The following is a 16,479-nucleotide window of genomic DNA, read 5'->3' on the forward strand; positions in this document are numbered from 1 at the left end:
GTGCAATTAGCCAAAGTAGGGGAGACTAGAGACAGTGAAAACTGTTAGGTGAGTGCAGTATGTAAGGCTATGGCAGCATAAGTAGGAGGGAGAGGCAGGTGGGAACGCAGGCATGGGGAGTCCCTGAACGTCAGCAATCCAATTCCACAAGGGGGTGTGAAGCTAGAGTGACAGACTGACAGTTCAGTTTATCCAAAGCTAATGGCACCGATCCCCACCCAGCTCTACACCTCACACTATATGCATGGTACCCGCAGTCATGGAAAACCTGGAAAAGTTTTGGAATTTTGAAATTTTTTCAGACCCTGGATAAGTTTTGGAAACTAGCCTTGCTAATATTTTTTCCCGCTTCGTGTCGCAACGCGCTAACAGAAATGTACAAGTGGAAGTCAATTGTTAACTACCTTGGTAAACATCAGTTTTAAGCGCAGATTTCGCGTATTTGCTTTTTTGTTCGCTATTCCAGTTTTTATAGTTATTTTTTGCACATATTTGAATTTTATTGATCACAGTTTCCTGTTTTTGACTCTGTTTGCCTCTACCAATCATAGGATACGTATAATTCTAATTTTGGGATTAATTTTCTTAACAATTGAACGCTATTTGCACATTGGCGAAAGTTGTCCACCATCTGTGTTTATTAGGTAAGCAGATTGGTAGTGATGTTAAGCTTGACACCGAAGCTCTGAGGCATGTGTAAAAAAAAAAAAAAATGATACAGTGCATTCTGAAGCAGAACTTCGATGCTTCTTCCGTTCTACCCTAAACACGTGACCATGGTGATCTGAAGCTTCGTTCTGCGCTCAACCACTTGACTGCTTCAAGAACTTTGGCTGCTGCATTTTGTACCAGCTGAAGTTTATGTAAGGATCCAGACAGGCACCCAGAAAGGAGGGCATTACAGTAGCCCAGTCTGGAAAATATAAAGGCATGTATTAGTGTCTCCGCATCATGAAAGGAGAGAATATTCCGAAGCTTGGCTATGTTCCATAGATGATAGAACGCAGCTCTAGTAATACTTTTTATGTGAGGATTGAAACATAAATCTGAATCAACCAGAACACCAAGATCTCTGACCACTGTGTTAGGTTGGCTAGGAAGACCACTGAGGTTCGAGGTTGTCAAACTTATTTTGAGCAGCCTTGGGACCAATTAACAGTACTTTTGTTTTTTCTGTGTTTAACATAAGGAAATTACACTGCACAACAAAGTTTTTGCTTCTTGAACAGTGTTGGGTGCTCCTTATAGATATTTGGCTGTTGATCACGAAAATCACATCCAAATTTGCCCATCACTTACCATTTCATTGAAATCTTCAGTTTTGTCTTGTTTTTTTCTTATATTTGTGTCCAAAAATTTTTGTTTCTTGAAGAGACCTATTAACAATGTTTTGTACAGTCTGGGAATGTCCAGGCATGGAATCAGGCCAGGCTGGAAACTGTTCTGTGTTAGTCTACAAGGCCCTGCAAGGAGGTCCTCTAACTTGCAGGGAATAACTTAGGGGTTGGTGGCAGGATTGACACTCCAGCCACTGGAAAAAACCTCACACTGGTCCATTTGGACTAGTGTGGTGCTGAGGTATCACCTGCCACATGGCTGCACTCAGGCTCTCATTCCTGAGGTGGTTTGTCATGTGGTGGGTATGACAACGCACTGTAATCAGTGCATGCTCCTTACACACTGTATTCAGTGCATGCTCCTTACACACTGTAATCAGTGCATCCTCCTTACACACTGTAATCAGTGCATGCTCCTTACACACTGTAATCAGTGCATCCTCCTTACACACTGTAATCAGTGCATGCTCCTTACACAGTGTAATCAGTGCATCCTCCTTACACACTGTAATCAGTGCATGCTCCTTACACAGTGTAATCAGTGCATCCTCCTTACACACTGTAATCAGTGCATCCTCCTTACACACTGTAATCAGTGCATGCTCCTTATACACTGTAATCAGTGCATCCTCCTTACACACTGTAATCAGTGCATCCTCCTTACACACTGTAATCAGTGCATCCTCCTTACACACTGTAATCAGTGCATCCTCCTTACACACTGTAATCAGAATCAGAATCGGGTTTATTGCCAAGTACGTTCACACATACAAGGAATTTGCTTTGGTGGTTGGTGCCAGAGATGAGGAGGTTGATATATAAGCATATAAATATATAAATATAAATAAAAATGTACATGGGGTATGTTCAGGGTGGAATATATACATATGTAACATACTTGTGTTAGGATGGGGAAATGGGATTTGAGTGAGTGTTCCTGGCCTTATTGATGAGGCGGGCCGCGGTGGGGAAGAAACTGTTCTTATGCCGTGATGTTTTGGTCCCAATGGACCGCAACCTTCTGCCAGTTGGGAGAGTCCGAAGGAGTTTGTGACCAGGGTGGGAGGAATCGGCCATAATCCTTCCTGCTCTTTTCAGAGCCCTGGACTCGTACAGGTCCTGTAGAGGTGAAAGGTTGCAGCCGATTGTCTTCTCAGCGGAGTGGATGATGGGCTGTAGTCTGCTCTTGTCCTTAGCAGTGGCAGCAGGGTACCAGACAGTGATGGAGGTGGTGAGAATGGACTCAATGATGGCAGTGTAGAAGTGCACCATCATAGACTTAGGCAGACTGAACTTCTTCAGCTGCCTCAGGAAGAACATTCTCTGTTGGGCTTTTTTAGTGAGAGAACAGGTGTTCATCTCCCACTTAAGGTCCTTGCTGATCGTGGTGCCCAGAAAGCGGAAGTACTCCACAGCGGTAACTGGTGAGCCGAGCAGGGAAATGGGTAGAGGTGGGGCAGAGCTTCTCCTGAAGTCCACAGTCATCTCAACTGTCTTCAGGGCGTTGAGCTCAAGGTTATTCCCATTGCACCAGGACACCAGGTGATCAATCTCCTGTCTATAGGCAGACTCGTCCCCATCAGAGATGAGTCCGATGAGGGTGGTGTCATCTGCAAATTTCAGGAGCTTGACAGACGGGTGGGTGGAGGTGCAGCTGTTTGTGTAGAGGGAGAATAGGAGGGGAGAAAGGACGCAGCCTTGCGGCGATCCGGTGCTGATGGTCTGGGAGATAGAAATATGCTTTCCCATCTTCACGTGTTGCTTCCTGTTGGTCAGGAAGTCTGTGATCCATCTGCAGGTGGAGTCGGGTACATGGAGGTCGGAGAGCTTGTCGTGCAGGAGGTTTGGGATGATGGTGTTGAAGGCGGAGCTAAAATCCACGAAAAGGATTCTAACGTATGTTCCTGGGGAGTCAAGGTGCTGGAGCATGAAGTGTAGGGCCATGTTGACAGCATCGTCTACAGATCTGTTGGCTCTGTAGGCAAACTGCATGGGGTCCAGCAGGTGGTCAGTGGTGGCTTTGAGGTGGCGGAGTACGAGGCGTTCAAAGGACTTCATAACTACAGGTGTCAAAGCAATGGGTCTGTAGTCATTTAGTCCTGTTATCTTAGGTTTTTTTGGTACTGGGATGATGGTAGGTGTCTTGAAGCATGCTGGCACATGGCATGACTCCAGTGAGGTGTTGAAGATTTCTGTGAACACAGGAGTCAGCTGGTCAGCACAGTGTTTTAAGGTGAACGGGGAGATTGAGTCTGGACCTGCAGCTTTGCGGGGGTTCAGCTTCTTGAAGACCTTGTTAACGTCCTCCTCATGAATATGAAGAGGACGGGTGTGGGGCTTCAAAGATGCCACACCAGCAGTAGGTGTGGGGGAGGTGGTCAGTGGTGGATGTGAGGAGCCGCGGGGGATGGTGAAGTGTGAATTGTCCAGTTGTCTTTCAAAGCGGCAGTAGAAGACATTTAACTGATTATCAAGGTGCAGGTCATTGACAGAGTGGGGGGCTGTGGGTTTGTAGTTAGTAATCTGTCTGAGCCCCTTCCAGACAGACGCGGGGTCGTTGGCTGAGAACTGGTGTTGGAGTTTCTCAGAGTACAGTCGTTTAGCATTCCTCACCGCCTTGCTAAACCTGTTCCTCAGTTTCCTGTACCTGTCCTTGTTCCCACTTGTGAATGCTTCTTCCTTCTGTAACCTTAGCTGTCTGAGCTTAGCTGTGAACCAGGGCTTGTCATTGTTGTAACTCACCCTGGTGCGTGTTGGTACACAGCAGTCCTCACAGAAGCTGATGTAGGATGTTACAGCCTCTGTGTACTCATCCAGGCTGTTGGTAGCAGTCCTGAACACAACCCAGTCGGTACAGTCCAAGCACGCTTGAAGGCTCTCTGCAGTCGAGTTGTTCCAGACCTTTGTAGTCCTTGCTGCAGGTTTCTTCAACTTAAGTTTCTGCCGGTATGAGGGGATGAGGTGCACCATGACATGGTCGGAGTGGCCCAAAGCAGCACGTGGTACGGCGTGATAAGCATTGGGGACTGTGGTGTAGCAGTGATCCAAGGTGTTTTCCTCTCTGGTTGGGCATTTGATAAACTGTTTGAATTTTGGGAGTTCGTTGCTGAGGTTTCCTTTGTTAAAGTTGCCGAGGACAATAACTAGAGAATCCGGGTTTGTCCGCTCCACACTCTGTATCTGATCATAATATATAATCATATGATCATCATATGATCATCATGATATAATCAGTGCATGCTCCTTACACACTGTAATCAGTGCATGCTCCTCACCTCCTCATCAGGAGATCCACATCTCATAACACAGTCAGAATTAAACGAACCCATCAGAGATTTGGGTCTGTCGAGAACGAAAGCTCAATTGCTGGGTTTGAGACTGCAGGAATGGTGTTTGCTGTCACCAGGTATGAAAATTACTGTTGGACACTGCAACGTGATGCACCTGATATTGAATATAAGCGAAGAACAAGACACTTCTAATTATGTTGAACTTAATAGCGTGTGAGAATCATAAACGTGATTAAATACGTTATTGCCAGTAAACAGTTAACTGTCTATTTCTCAGAGTTCCTACGTGATGCAGCAGAACCAAAACTATATTTTTGCATACCCACCAGGTACCTGTCACAATCAGCAAAAACTTTTCAGGAAGCAAAACACAAAAAAAATTATTGTGCAGTGTTATTTGCCATCCAGCATTGGATATCTAGTAGACAGTCTTCTAACACAGAGAGCTGTGATGCATCATCCTGCTTGACAGATAAGCTCAAAAGTTCTGATTGAAAAAAAAGAAAAGAAGAAGAAAAGATTCAAAGGTCACATTATCAGCATGCATTGGACTAGCTACAGATGTGCACTAGATGGTCTGTCTAATCTATTAACCTATTATCTAATAATGGATTTGGTTTAATTATTATTTAGTCATTATGACATACATTACGGTGGAATAGACCTCCATGATTAAAAGTGCGGGGAACAGACACAGTCCCAATAACATGAACCCCAGGTGACGACTCTAAGCGACTAGCAGGTGGTCGGTTATGCCGGTTTGTCTGCCACCTGGACTTGGCTCTGGCTAGTCAGCGCTTTGCCTGGAGACTATGAGCTATGCTTTTGGACAGGAGATCAGCACCAGCCCGCGAGGGGTGAATACCGTCCCTCTTCAAAAGCCCAGGCCTACCCCCAAACGTTCCCCAATTGTCTATATAACCCACAGCATTTATCGGGCACCATTCCGACAGCCAGCGATGCAGCGGCGATAATCTGCTGTATATTTCATCACCACGTCTAGCAGGGATGGGGCCAGAGTGCGTTACTGACACAGACATCTTCTTCACAAGGCTGCACACCTCTGTGAAATGCGTCTATCTAACTGTTGACTCTGAATTGCAGAAGCATGCCCGGTCAATAGTTACAGCTCTACTAATTTTATAGTTTGTTCTTTTTAAAGATGTGAACAGAAACACAACCATGAAACTTGCCAAGGGGGGGGGGGGGTGCCCCATGATTAATTTTGTAGAGTAGGAAATGTGTGTGAAAATACGGGATAAATTCCGTGTTATCATGGATCAGTCTGGGACACAGTATTGTATTTTTCAGTGTAGGACGATTTTGCCCAGAGGAATATTATACAGAAAATATTATGCTTAATAAAAAAATGGCGGTTACACACCACAATGGACAAACTTTTAAAACTATTTAATAGTCCAGCCGAATTCATTTAAAAACTGTTAATGGTTCTTTATTTTTTATCTGAAGTCTTTCAATGAAAGGATCTGCAGAGATGGGATTCGTAGCTGGGTTATCAAGGCTGTCTGCAATTTTCTTATTTTGGACAGAAATTTACATTTATAAGTGCTTCTCTTGTTCGTCCCTCCACATAAGTTATGGGGTCTGCTGTCATATGCTGGCTGTGGTGAAATAATACCTGCTTCTGTTTCTAGTAGAATAGATTACTGTAATGCCCTCTTGTCTGGTCGGCCTAAGAAATCTATTTCACATCTACAACGGGCCCAGAATGCTGCTTGTGGAGTGTTAACACGCACCAGGCACAGGGATCACATCTACAACGGGCCCAGAATGGCGCCGGCGGAGTGTTAACACGCACCAGGCACAGGGATCACATCTACAACGGGCCCAGAATGCCGCCGGCGGAGTGTTAACACGCGCCAGGCACAGGGATCACATCTACAACGGGCCCTAATGCCGCCGGCGGAGTGTTAACACGCACCAGGCACAGGGATCACATCTACAACGGGCCCTAATGCCGCTGGTGGAGTGTTAACACGCACCAGGCACAGGGATCACATCTACAACGGGCCCTAATGCCGCTGGTGGAGTGTTAACACGCACCAGGCACAGGGATCACATCTACAACGGGCCCTAATGCCGCTGGTGGAGTGTTAACACGCACCAGGCACAGGGATCACATCTACAACGGGCCCAGAATGCCGCTGGCGGAGTGTTAACACGCACCAGGCACAGGGATCACATCTACAACGGGCCCAAAATGCCGCTGGCGGAGTGTTAACACGCACCAGGCACAGGGATCACATCTACAACGGGCCCAGAATGCCGCTGGCGGAGTGTTAACACGCACCAGACACAGGGATCACATCTACAACGGGCCCAGAATGCCGCTGGCGGAGTGTTAACACGCACCAGACACAGGGATCACATCTACAACGGGCCCAGAATGCCGCTGGCGGAGTGTTAACACGCACCAGGCACAGGGATCACATCTACAACGGGCCCAGAATGCCGCTGGCGGAGTGTTAACACGCACCAGGCACAGGGATCACATCTACAACGGGCCCAGAATGCCGCTGGCGGAGTGTTAACACGCACCAGGCACAGGGATCACATCTACAACGGGCCCAGAATGCCGCTGGCGGAGTGTTAACACGCACCAGGCACAGGGATGACATCACACCTGCTCTCACATCCCTACACTGGCTTCCTCTGGCTTCTAGGATTGATTTAAAGTTCATTTGCTGATTTGTAGATATTTACATGGATTTGCTCTGTTCTACCTCAGTAACATGACTGTAAGGTATGTCCCAGGCAGGTCGCTCAGATCATCCGGCAGTGATTTACTGATTACTCCTAAAACCCGGCTGGGGAGGGAGGGGGCAGCTTTTAGTCACAATGGTCCCAAACTCTGGAACTCTCTCCCAGAAATCCTGAGAGCTACTGAATGTCTTAGTGCTTTCAAAACTAGGCTGATAATAGGCATCTTTTCTCCACTGCATATTATAATATATGATAATCAGTTGTTTTATTATTTTGTGCATTTATTATTATCAGTTATTGAGGGGGGTCTCTCCTCCCAGAGGACATAGGGGCTAGAGGCCCCTGTGAGGGAGGGGCCCCTACAGAGAACATGGGTGGTTAAAGTCCTTTATGATGCTATTTCATTATTTTTTATATTTTTATTTTATTTTTAAAAACATTTTGAGTCTATTTTTATTTCTTTTGTCCTTATTGTTATTTATTCTGTGCTTATTTGAATTTCTTTCTTTTTCTTCTTTTTAAATGTTTGCAAAGCACTTTGTAAACCCTGTGGTTAAAACAAGCTATATAAATAATGATTCATTAATTGATTCAGGGGGGTGGCATGGTGGTGCAGTGGTTAGCACTGTTGCCTCACACCTTTGGGTCTCCGCCTGGGTCACATGTGTGTGGAGTTTGCATGTTCTCCCCATGTTGTGATGGGTTTTCCTCCAGGTACTCTAGTTTCCCCCCACAGTCCAAAGACATGCTGAGCCTAACTGGAGTTACTAAATTGCACATAGGTGTGAGTGTGCCCTGCAATGGGCTGGCCCCCCTGTCCTGAGTTGCTCCCTACCTCATGCCCGTAGCTTCCGATAATCGCCGGTTAGTCACTGTCAGATATCGACACTGGGATACTTGTCTGATTACGATGATTACCGATAATATCGTCATATCACTCAGACCTAATTGGTGATTTGACATGTTCCCAGGTATAAGAATACAGGGAAAAAGGATTTTACTCATGGGATCAGGAATCTAAGTGCCAGTTTCTGCTGCATTAGCTGCTGGGGACGTTCACATCTCCTCCTTTCAGTGATACGTGTCCAGTGTAGGGACACCTGGCAGAAAGATGGCTAAAGACTGCACTGGAAGCACTGGTCTGACTGTTATGGGAGGTTCACATCTCCTCCTTTCAGTGATACGTGTCCAGTGTAGGGACACCTGGCAGAAAGATGGCTAAAGACTGCACTGGAAGCACTGGTCTGACTGTTATGGGAGGTTCATGTCCATCTTGCCGTTGATGTGTTCCTATATATTCCTATATATTCTGTGATTTTTGGCTGTAGCTTGTACTTAATGTTTTTACCTCTAGTTTTCAGCTAAGATGCACTGACTCACTATTAGTGGTAATATGACTGTAGTAAATTGCCAGGATGCACAGTACACTCTGCAGACTATAATTCATTCTGAAGTGTAAGCTGTGCTGCTAATTATATTGGGGGAAAAAATGCTTATTGTAATGTTTTGTATTTATCTAAAGTGTTGGATGTGCATATGTCTGTGTCTTAAAGTGTTTTCTTTTCCAGGCTGAACAACTGTGATCTCAGAGATGAAAACTGTGAAGTGTTGACTTCAGCTTTAAGATCAAACTCTTCCCCCCTGAGAGAGCTGGACCTGAGTGACAATAACATGAAGGATAAAGGAATGAAGCTGCTCTCTGCTGCATTGGGGGATTCACACTGTAAACTGGGGATACTGAGGTCAGTATCACTGGGTATTCCACACTGTAAACTGGGGATACTGAGGTCAGTCTTACTGGGTATTCCACACTATAAAGAGGAGATACTGAGCAATTAGCTAAGGGAAAGGAAGGAGGGGGCCTACCTTCTCTTAGACACTGAACTGTAATTCTTGAAATATTTATTAGAGAGTCACATTTATTTAATACTAGTAATGGTGAGGTGATATTACTGTATTTATTGGAGAGTTTCTGTCTCTCTCTGCAGGCTGTCAGGCTGTAGCGTCACAGAAGAAGGCTGTTCTTCCCTGGCTTCAGCTCTGAGGTCAAACCCCTCACACCTGAGAGAGCTGGATCTGAGCTACAATCACCCAGGAGACTCAGGAGTGAAGCTGCTGTCTGCTGTACTGGAGGATCCCAGCTGTAAACTGGAGAAGCTGAAGTGAGTACAAAATATGCATTTTTACAAAAAAGAAACTGGACACCAAGAAAACCCACAATGCATTTCAGCAGTTACATAATAAACAAACACAAACAGCTTCTGTTTTCTTCTCCTACTTCCTTATATCCCACAATCTTATCAGCCCTCGATCCATGTTAGAACTAAGCAGTGAAGCAGGAAACATCCATTCAACCATATAATCGATACAAAACATTTGTGTAGCTTAGCAAAGTTAACGATACTGTTACAGTTAAACAAGTTGATTTTAACATGTTATGGACAAAAATATAATGGACACCAGTCAGTTGGGATAAGTGTTAAAATGATTTTTAGTAAATAAATTGTTTTCTAAAAATCCTTTATGTCACGGCCCCTATTATCCTTATTTAAATACAGTGTTCCAGTGTACAAAGTGGATTTAAAAGTGTTTATTTTTTTTTTTTTAAGGGTGAACAGGTGTGAACTCACAGAAAAATTCTGTGAGGCGTTGGCTTCAGCTTTAAGATCGAACTTCTCACCCCTGAGAGAGCTGGACCTGAGTGACAATGACCTGCAGGATTCTGGAGTGACGCTGCTCTCTGCTGGGTTGGGGCATTCACACTGTAAACTGGGGATACTGAGGTCAGTATTACTGGGTATTCCACACTGTAAACTGGAGATACTGAGGTCAGTCTTACTGGGTATTCCACACTGTAAACTAGGGCTGGACGATTTATCGATTTCAAATCAAAATCGCGATTTGAAACAACGCGATTAGCAAGTCGCAAAAATTGCGATTTAGGATATACATTATACAGTAGGGGTGCGACGGTACAGGGATCCCACGGTACGGTACGTATCTCGGTATTTGGGCCACAGTTTCGGTTCGGTTTAAACACAACACTACAGATAACAACAAAACAAATAATAAACTGCTCTTATTTATGTATAAAATATGTATACATGTATAAAATTCAAACTTACAAAATGTAAACAAAAACACTTTAAATAATGTTAAAGTGCCTCTTAAAGTGCTCTAAACACTCTATATTCCACTCAAGGCTCTGTGCTTGAGCCAAATCGAGTTTTCGATGACTTTGCGCGATTTGTCATAGAGGTCGGGAATTATAACGTCGCTGAAATGTGTACGGCAGGGCACAACATAACGTGGGTCGAGCGTTTTAATTAAGTGGCGAAACCCCGCATGTTCGACAACAGAAAAGGGTTGCAAATATTTAGCAATGAACGTTCCTACTGCACGGGTTATTTTCTTATGTTTATTGGATGTGGCAGGGTATGTCTGTTGAAAAGCTTTTTCGATAGACACTTTACCTGCAGTTACCTTTTCGTCTGTCCTCCCTTCAGGAACTGTTATATCAGCATGACTACGCTTGAGATGCTTAGCCATATTGTTCATGTTTCCATTAGCGTATGGGACACGTGTTAGGCAATGTTTACAAACAGTGACATGTCTATTAACAGGGTTCCCCCAGTTCTGGCAGAATAAATGACTTTTCCAGTACCACGAGAAAATTTTCAAAAACCCACAAGTTTGCTTTGATTTGATTATCATGCAGTTTCAGATAGTAATTGTCCTGCCCCAATTGTCCGCTCCTTCCGTGTGCCACGCCCCCTCGTTAACCCCGTGTGGAATCCCCATGTGATCAGCTGTTTCTGGTTGTTGTCATTAGTCCTCTGTATTTAGTCCGCGGTTCAGTTTGTTTCCCCAGTCCGGTCATTGTAATATCACTGTGTGTTTTCTTGCCTGCCCTTTTTATTAAACCCCGTGTTCCCCGATTTCCTGACTGCCGCTCCTCTGTCTCAGCTCCGTGTCCCGCATAAAAAATTGTAATACTACAATTTTCGGTAAGATAATAGCCAATCTGCTTACCTAATAAACACAGACGGTGGACAACTTTTGCCAAAGTGCAAATATCGTTCAATTGTTAAGAAAATTAATCCCAATATTAGAATTATACGTACCCTATGATTGGTAGAGGCAAACAGAGTCATAAACGGGAAACTGTGATCAATAAAATTCAAATACGTGCAAAAAAATAAATAAAACCATAAAAACTGGAATAGCGATCTCAAATACGCGAAATCTGCGCGGAAACGGATGTTTACCAAGGTTGTTAACTACTGACTTCCACTCGTACATGTCTGTTGGCGCGTTGCGGAACGAAGCATGGACAAGGCTAGTTTCCAAAACTTTTCCATAACTTTTCCTCTCTATCCATGAATTCCAAAACTTATCCAGGGCCTGGAAAAATTATATCAAAATTCCAAAACTTTTCCAGGTTTTCCATGACCACGGGTACCCTGTATTAGCTGTTTTGACTTCCTGGTTGTTGTATTCTACAGTGAACCCAAAAAAATTCCATACTGGAGATTTGTACGAAGCCGGTGCTTCTTCAAACTTCTGCCTCTCAACTGTTCCGCTAGTGCTGGCCATGCTTGTTTGTTGTTCTTTTTTTCCGCGTCTGTGTACCGAGCTGCGAGCTCAGCTCCAGTTACGTCAGTTTGAGAGAGGGGCGAGTGGGTGGAGCCACAACAGTGATTGGACATTAACTCATGGTAGAGGGCTTTGATCGCTCGTTGGTGCTTACTGCTTAACAGTAGCCTGATAAGCATTAAGCGCCATTTTCAAAAGCAAGTAAAATACCGAACGGTCCGGTATTTTACCGAGTACCGCTGCATCCCTATTATACAGCACGTCGGACCCAGGGTTTAAAACTGCTGTGAGAATAGTTTTACAAATTCATGCCATGCTCCCTGTGTGACAGTCATTCTCACCAATCACAAGCACCGTGCTTCCGCGTGCCAGTCATGCTCACCAGTCAGAAGTGGCCCAAGAAGGGCCACGTATAGACCCACATCAGCAAACACGTGAAAACCAAGGAAAATGTTACATTCACGATGCGGAAAAATACTGATTCCCACTACTGAGCTATAAGTGAATTGCTTTCCTATTTCATGGTCCGAGATTGTTTCAGAAAGGTCCTATCATCAATAGAACCGGCAAGCTCCTTTTAAACACCAGCTGCAATATACTTCAACGTATCATACCTTTGGTTTTTGTTAATAGGCAATAGCATTAGTATACCGCTAACCCATCAAAACAATGAGACAGTCAGTATAATTCTCACAGCAGCAGAGTCGGTGACCTCCAAAAAAGTCGTAAAACCCACAAAACTGTCGTGCTTTAAGTATTTCCAACACAACAGTAATAAAATAAAAGTCTTGCTTTAACATAAATACTAAAAGAATAGATCGCTTTAATCGCTATTACAGTTGGGTATGGGCACGCGGTCTTATTTAGAAAACATACAAAAAGAGACGCATATAATGTTTAATCATTCGTTTTGTCCGAGTAACAAAGCAAAGGAATGATAAGCTGCTTCAGTCGAAAACTGAATTTTAAAATGCAGGGTTGGCAACTTTGGTCAGCTGCATGGAGTGAGATTTTCTGTTCTCTGTTCTGCACACACATTTACATGTATGTAAGTTTTATTACCTTTTAAATAGTCTGTAGGGTTTGCAAACTGCCGTAACGTTTTTGATGCAGCTAATTTTAAGTTCAGAATGGAATATAGATTTGCCGTAAGATTTCTTGCGTGAGAGTCTGAAAGAGTTTGCAACCATGAACACGTACATTTTTTGTTTCACCTGAATTGATTTGTATAGAAAATAACCGTATACAGTTGTCAAAAAGCGGAAACTTCGACCAACATGAAATCACGAATAACCGACTTCTATTTATTCAACATTTTATAAAATGCATACTACGATTAAAAATTTCCAGCTTTACGGTTTCAGGACAGAACAGCCACTCTGTTATGAACATTACGGTTTTTTCAGTGCTATTAGTGTTAACAGCAGCTAACAGCACAATAGCGCAAACAAAAGGGCTGCATACACCGAAGTAGTTCTTGCTTGTTCATTGGCGTGGGGAAAAGGCGGTTCTAGTGTTATTAGGAGGGTAATAAGCGTTACCTGCAAGATCGCTATTTTTATTATAATAATAATTATAATATAATTATTATAATATATTGATATTATAATTATAATTGTTTTCATTATTACTTTATTTAACTTGACACATCACATCTTTAAATTCTCATCCTTGCATTAGAACGTAGACCAGTTAATACTGATCGATGTTCTCATGCTGCGTCATGTTTTAAAATTACTACACACTGAATATTGAACTGAAGCTTGACATAAAAAAATTAAATCGCAAATCAAATCGTAATCACAATTTCTGTCAGAAAAATCGCGATTCGATATTTTCCCCAAATCGTGCAGCCCTACTGTAAACTGGGGGTAGTGAGGTGAGTATTACTGGGTATTTTACACTGCACGCTGGAGATACGACGGTGGAAAATAACTAATGATTTCAAAATAAAGCAGGAGTATTTAAGTCTACAGGTTCAGTTAAAGAATTGCATTACACTCGCTAAGAGGAATGTCAAAAGGAAGATTGCATTGGAGGCTAAGAATGGCATTAAAAATATTTTAACTCCAAAAGTGTCCTAAAACCTGAAATCACTAATCTGCAGGATAGTAAGGGCCTTATAATTGAAAATGAAATTGATATAGTAAATGAGTTTAATGATTATTTTACACGGGTGTTCACAGTAGAGAACATGAGTAACTTACCACCATTTAGTACAAACACAGCATCGTCTATAACCAATATACAGCTCCCTCCACAATTATTGGCACCCCTTATAAAGATTTGTAAAAAGGGTTAGAAAAACATCCACCTTTTGGTGAAGTAGCTTCATCTCACACTGAAAAAAATAGAAAATTACAACCTTTCATTGAAATAAATTTATTTGAAGAAAAACAAATCATCCATCAGGAAATACTTATTTTCAAAAAAACATATGAGCCACAACTATTGGCACCCCAGCATTTAATACTTTGCACAGCCTCCCTTTGTAACAGCACTGAGTCTCCTATAACATTTTATAAGGTTGGAGAATACAGAGGTGTGTTAAATCGGGGCTGTACCTAAGCTCTGCAGGGTGGGAGATCTCCAGGAGCAGGACTGGACACCCCTGATCTTGGGCAGTTCTTTGGATAGTACACTGGCTTCTGCTGAATGACCACAAGACAAAAATAGATTTTATAAAGACATTTATTTGCACAAAATGACACTGAACTACAACAAACAATGGACAGATTTAATGAGGCTGTGAAGCAGGTAGGAAAATGGTGGTTGTGATATGAGTGTGACATATGCGATGTGTGTTTGAGCGGCGGGGTCCGCGTGTAGGAGAGCGTCCGCGGCTGCGGGATTGAAGAGTGAAGATAATACGTCCTAAAAATGTTTATAGGTTTCTGCAGGGAAACCATCCAGTCTGGGCACTTTGTTGTTAGGCATTTGGTTGAGGACCTTATGGAGTTCTTCTGATGTTAATGGTGCATCAAGGGTATCTGCTATTTCATTGGTTAATATGGGTAAGTCCATATTATTTAAAAATGATTCTATATCAACTGCATCTGGTTCTTGCTCTGAGGAGTATAGGTTCTTATAAAATGTTCGGAAGGTGTTGTTAATTTCCCATGATTATTGAAATATTTATTATTTATTAAAGTAATACTTGTAATGGTGAGGCGATGTTATTTATTGGGGGGTCTTTGTCTCTCTCTCTGCAGGCTGTCAGGCTGTAGAGTCACAGAAGAAGGCTGTTCTTCCCTGGCTATAGCTCTGAAGTCAAACCCCTCACACCTGAGAGAGCTGGATCTGAGCTACAATCACCCAGGAGACTCAGGAGTGAAGCTGCTCTCTGCTGTACTGGAGGATCCCAGCTGTAAACTGGAGAAGTTGAAGTGAGTACAGAGTGTGTGTCTGACACGCTACAGATACTTATGCATGTATGTTAAGAAGAGGCACCAATAAATAAATGGATTCAGCAGCACTATGTCATTCTGCTTCTCCTATAGTGTGGACCACAGTGGAGAGTGCAGGACCAGACCAGGCTTACAGAAATGTAAGTGTGTTTGCAGGTTTTTATTAATAATACCATTAATACTATGTTATGGTTGTATTCACACAGTCGTTGTGATGAGAGTGTTTTCTGCACTGTGTAGATGGATTTCCATCTTTGTGTTTAGGTGAGTTTCTGTGTGTCATTTTAGACAAATGAGAGAAATAAAACATCAAAATCATCACCAACAACACTATCAATTCATTTATACATTTTAAAAAATATTTTTTACAAATACTTTTATAGCTGCTCATATCGTCTTTGTGTTTGTGTGGGAGTGTAAGATGGTTAAAATATATTCTGATATAGTTGTACATCTTTAATTTCACAAAAACAGAATCCTTTGCATTTCTTCTTTTTGCACATGTCGTGAGTGTATGTGTTTTCTGTGTGAGATTCGTTAGTATTGTCCTAAGACGGCACCCATACGCAGTGATACCAGACTCTCTCCTCCGGTGTGAGATGTGAATTTGCATTTTTACAGGGTGGTTCTGGAAAACTCCTTAATATTCATGAGAGAATATTCCTGATTGGCCAGTGAATGCCTTAGACCAGGGCTGCCCCAATCCAGTCCTGGAGGGCCAGAGTCCTGCACATTTTTGGGTTTCCCCTCATTTAACACACCTAATTCAGCTCCTTGTGCTAATTACCACACAGCTCTTGACCTGAATCCTTTATGGTGGAACAGGGAAAGAACTAAGCTACACAGGGCTCCGCCCCCCCGGACTGGATTTGGGCAGCCCTGCCTTAGGTAGAAAAAACAGGCAGCGCATGTCGATGTTCACTGGCCAATCAGGTAGTGCCTGATAAATATTAATGAGCCAACCAATCATGTAGGGCTTCGCTCATGAATATTAATAAGATTTCCCAAACCACGGTGCTAAAAGAGATTTGCACCCGGAACACACTGGATGTACGGCGGAAAATACCGAACTTCATTTCGGCGCTCATGTTAACAGAGTAGAGCGGCCACGTGCCTGCGCGAGGT

General features: G+C 43.2%; 1 protein-coding gene across 2 annotated transcripts in view; it reads left to right on the top strand.

The window, feature by feature from the left end:
* The window catches only part of LOC111841218 (uncharacterized), a 167,562-nt gene that overhangs the window by 132,567 nt on the left and 18,516 nt on the right, over nucleotides 1–16,479 (top strand). For both annotated transcript variants that reach the window (XM_072711070.1, XM_072711071.1), the window contains 5 exons: nucleotides 8,920–9,093; nucleotides 9,340–9,513; nucleotides 9,961–10,134; nucleotides 15,160–15,333; nucleotides 15,448–15,494. In XM_072711070.1, coding sequence (XP_072567171.1) covers nucleotides 8,920–9,093; nucleotides 9,340–9,513; nucleotides 9,961–10,134; nucleotides 15,160–15,333; nucleotides 15,448–15,494 — 743 coding nt within the window. The remainder of the gene's footprint in view (nucleotides 1–8,919; nucleotides 9,094–9,339; nucleotides 9,514–9,960; nucleotides 10,135–15,159; nucleotides 15,334–15,447; nucleotides 15,495–16,479) is intronic.

The sequence above is a fragment of the Paramormyrops kingsleyae genome, chromosome 4 (genome assembly GCF_048594095.1).
Source record: "Paramormyrops kingsleyae isolate MSU_618 chromosome 4, PKINGS_0.4, whole genome shotgun sequence".
NCBI lineage: Eukaryota > Metazoa > Chordata > Actinopteri > Osteoglossiformes > Mormyridae > Paramormyrops > Paramormyrops kingsleyae.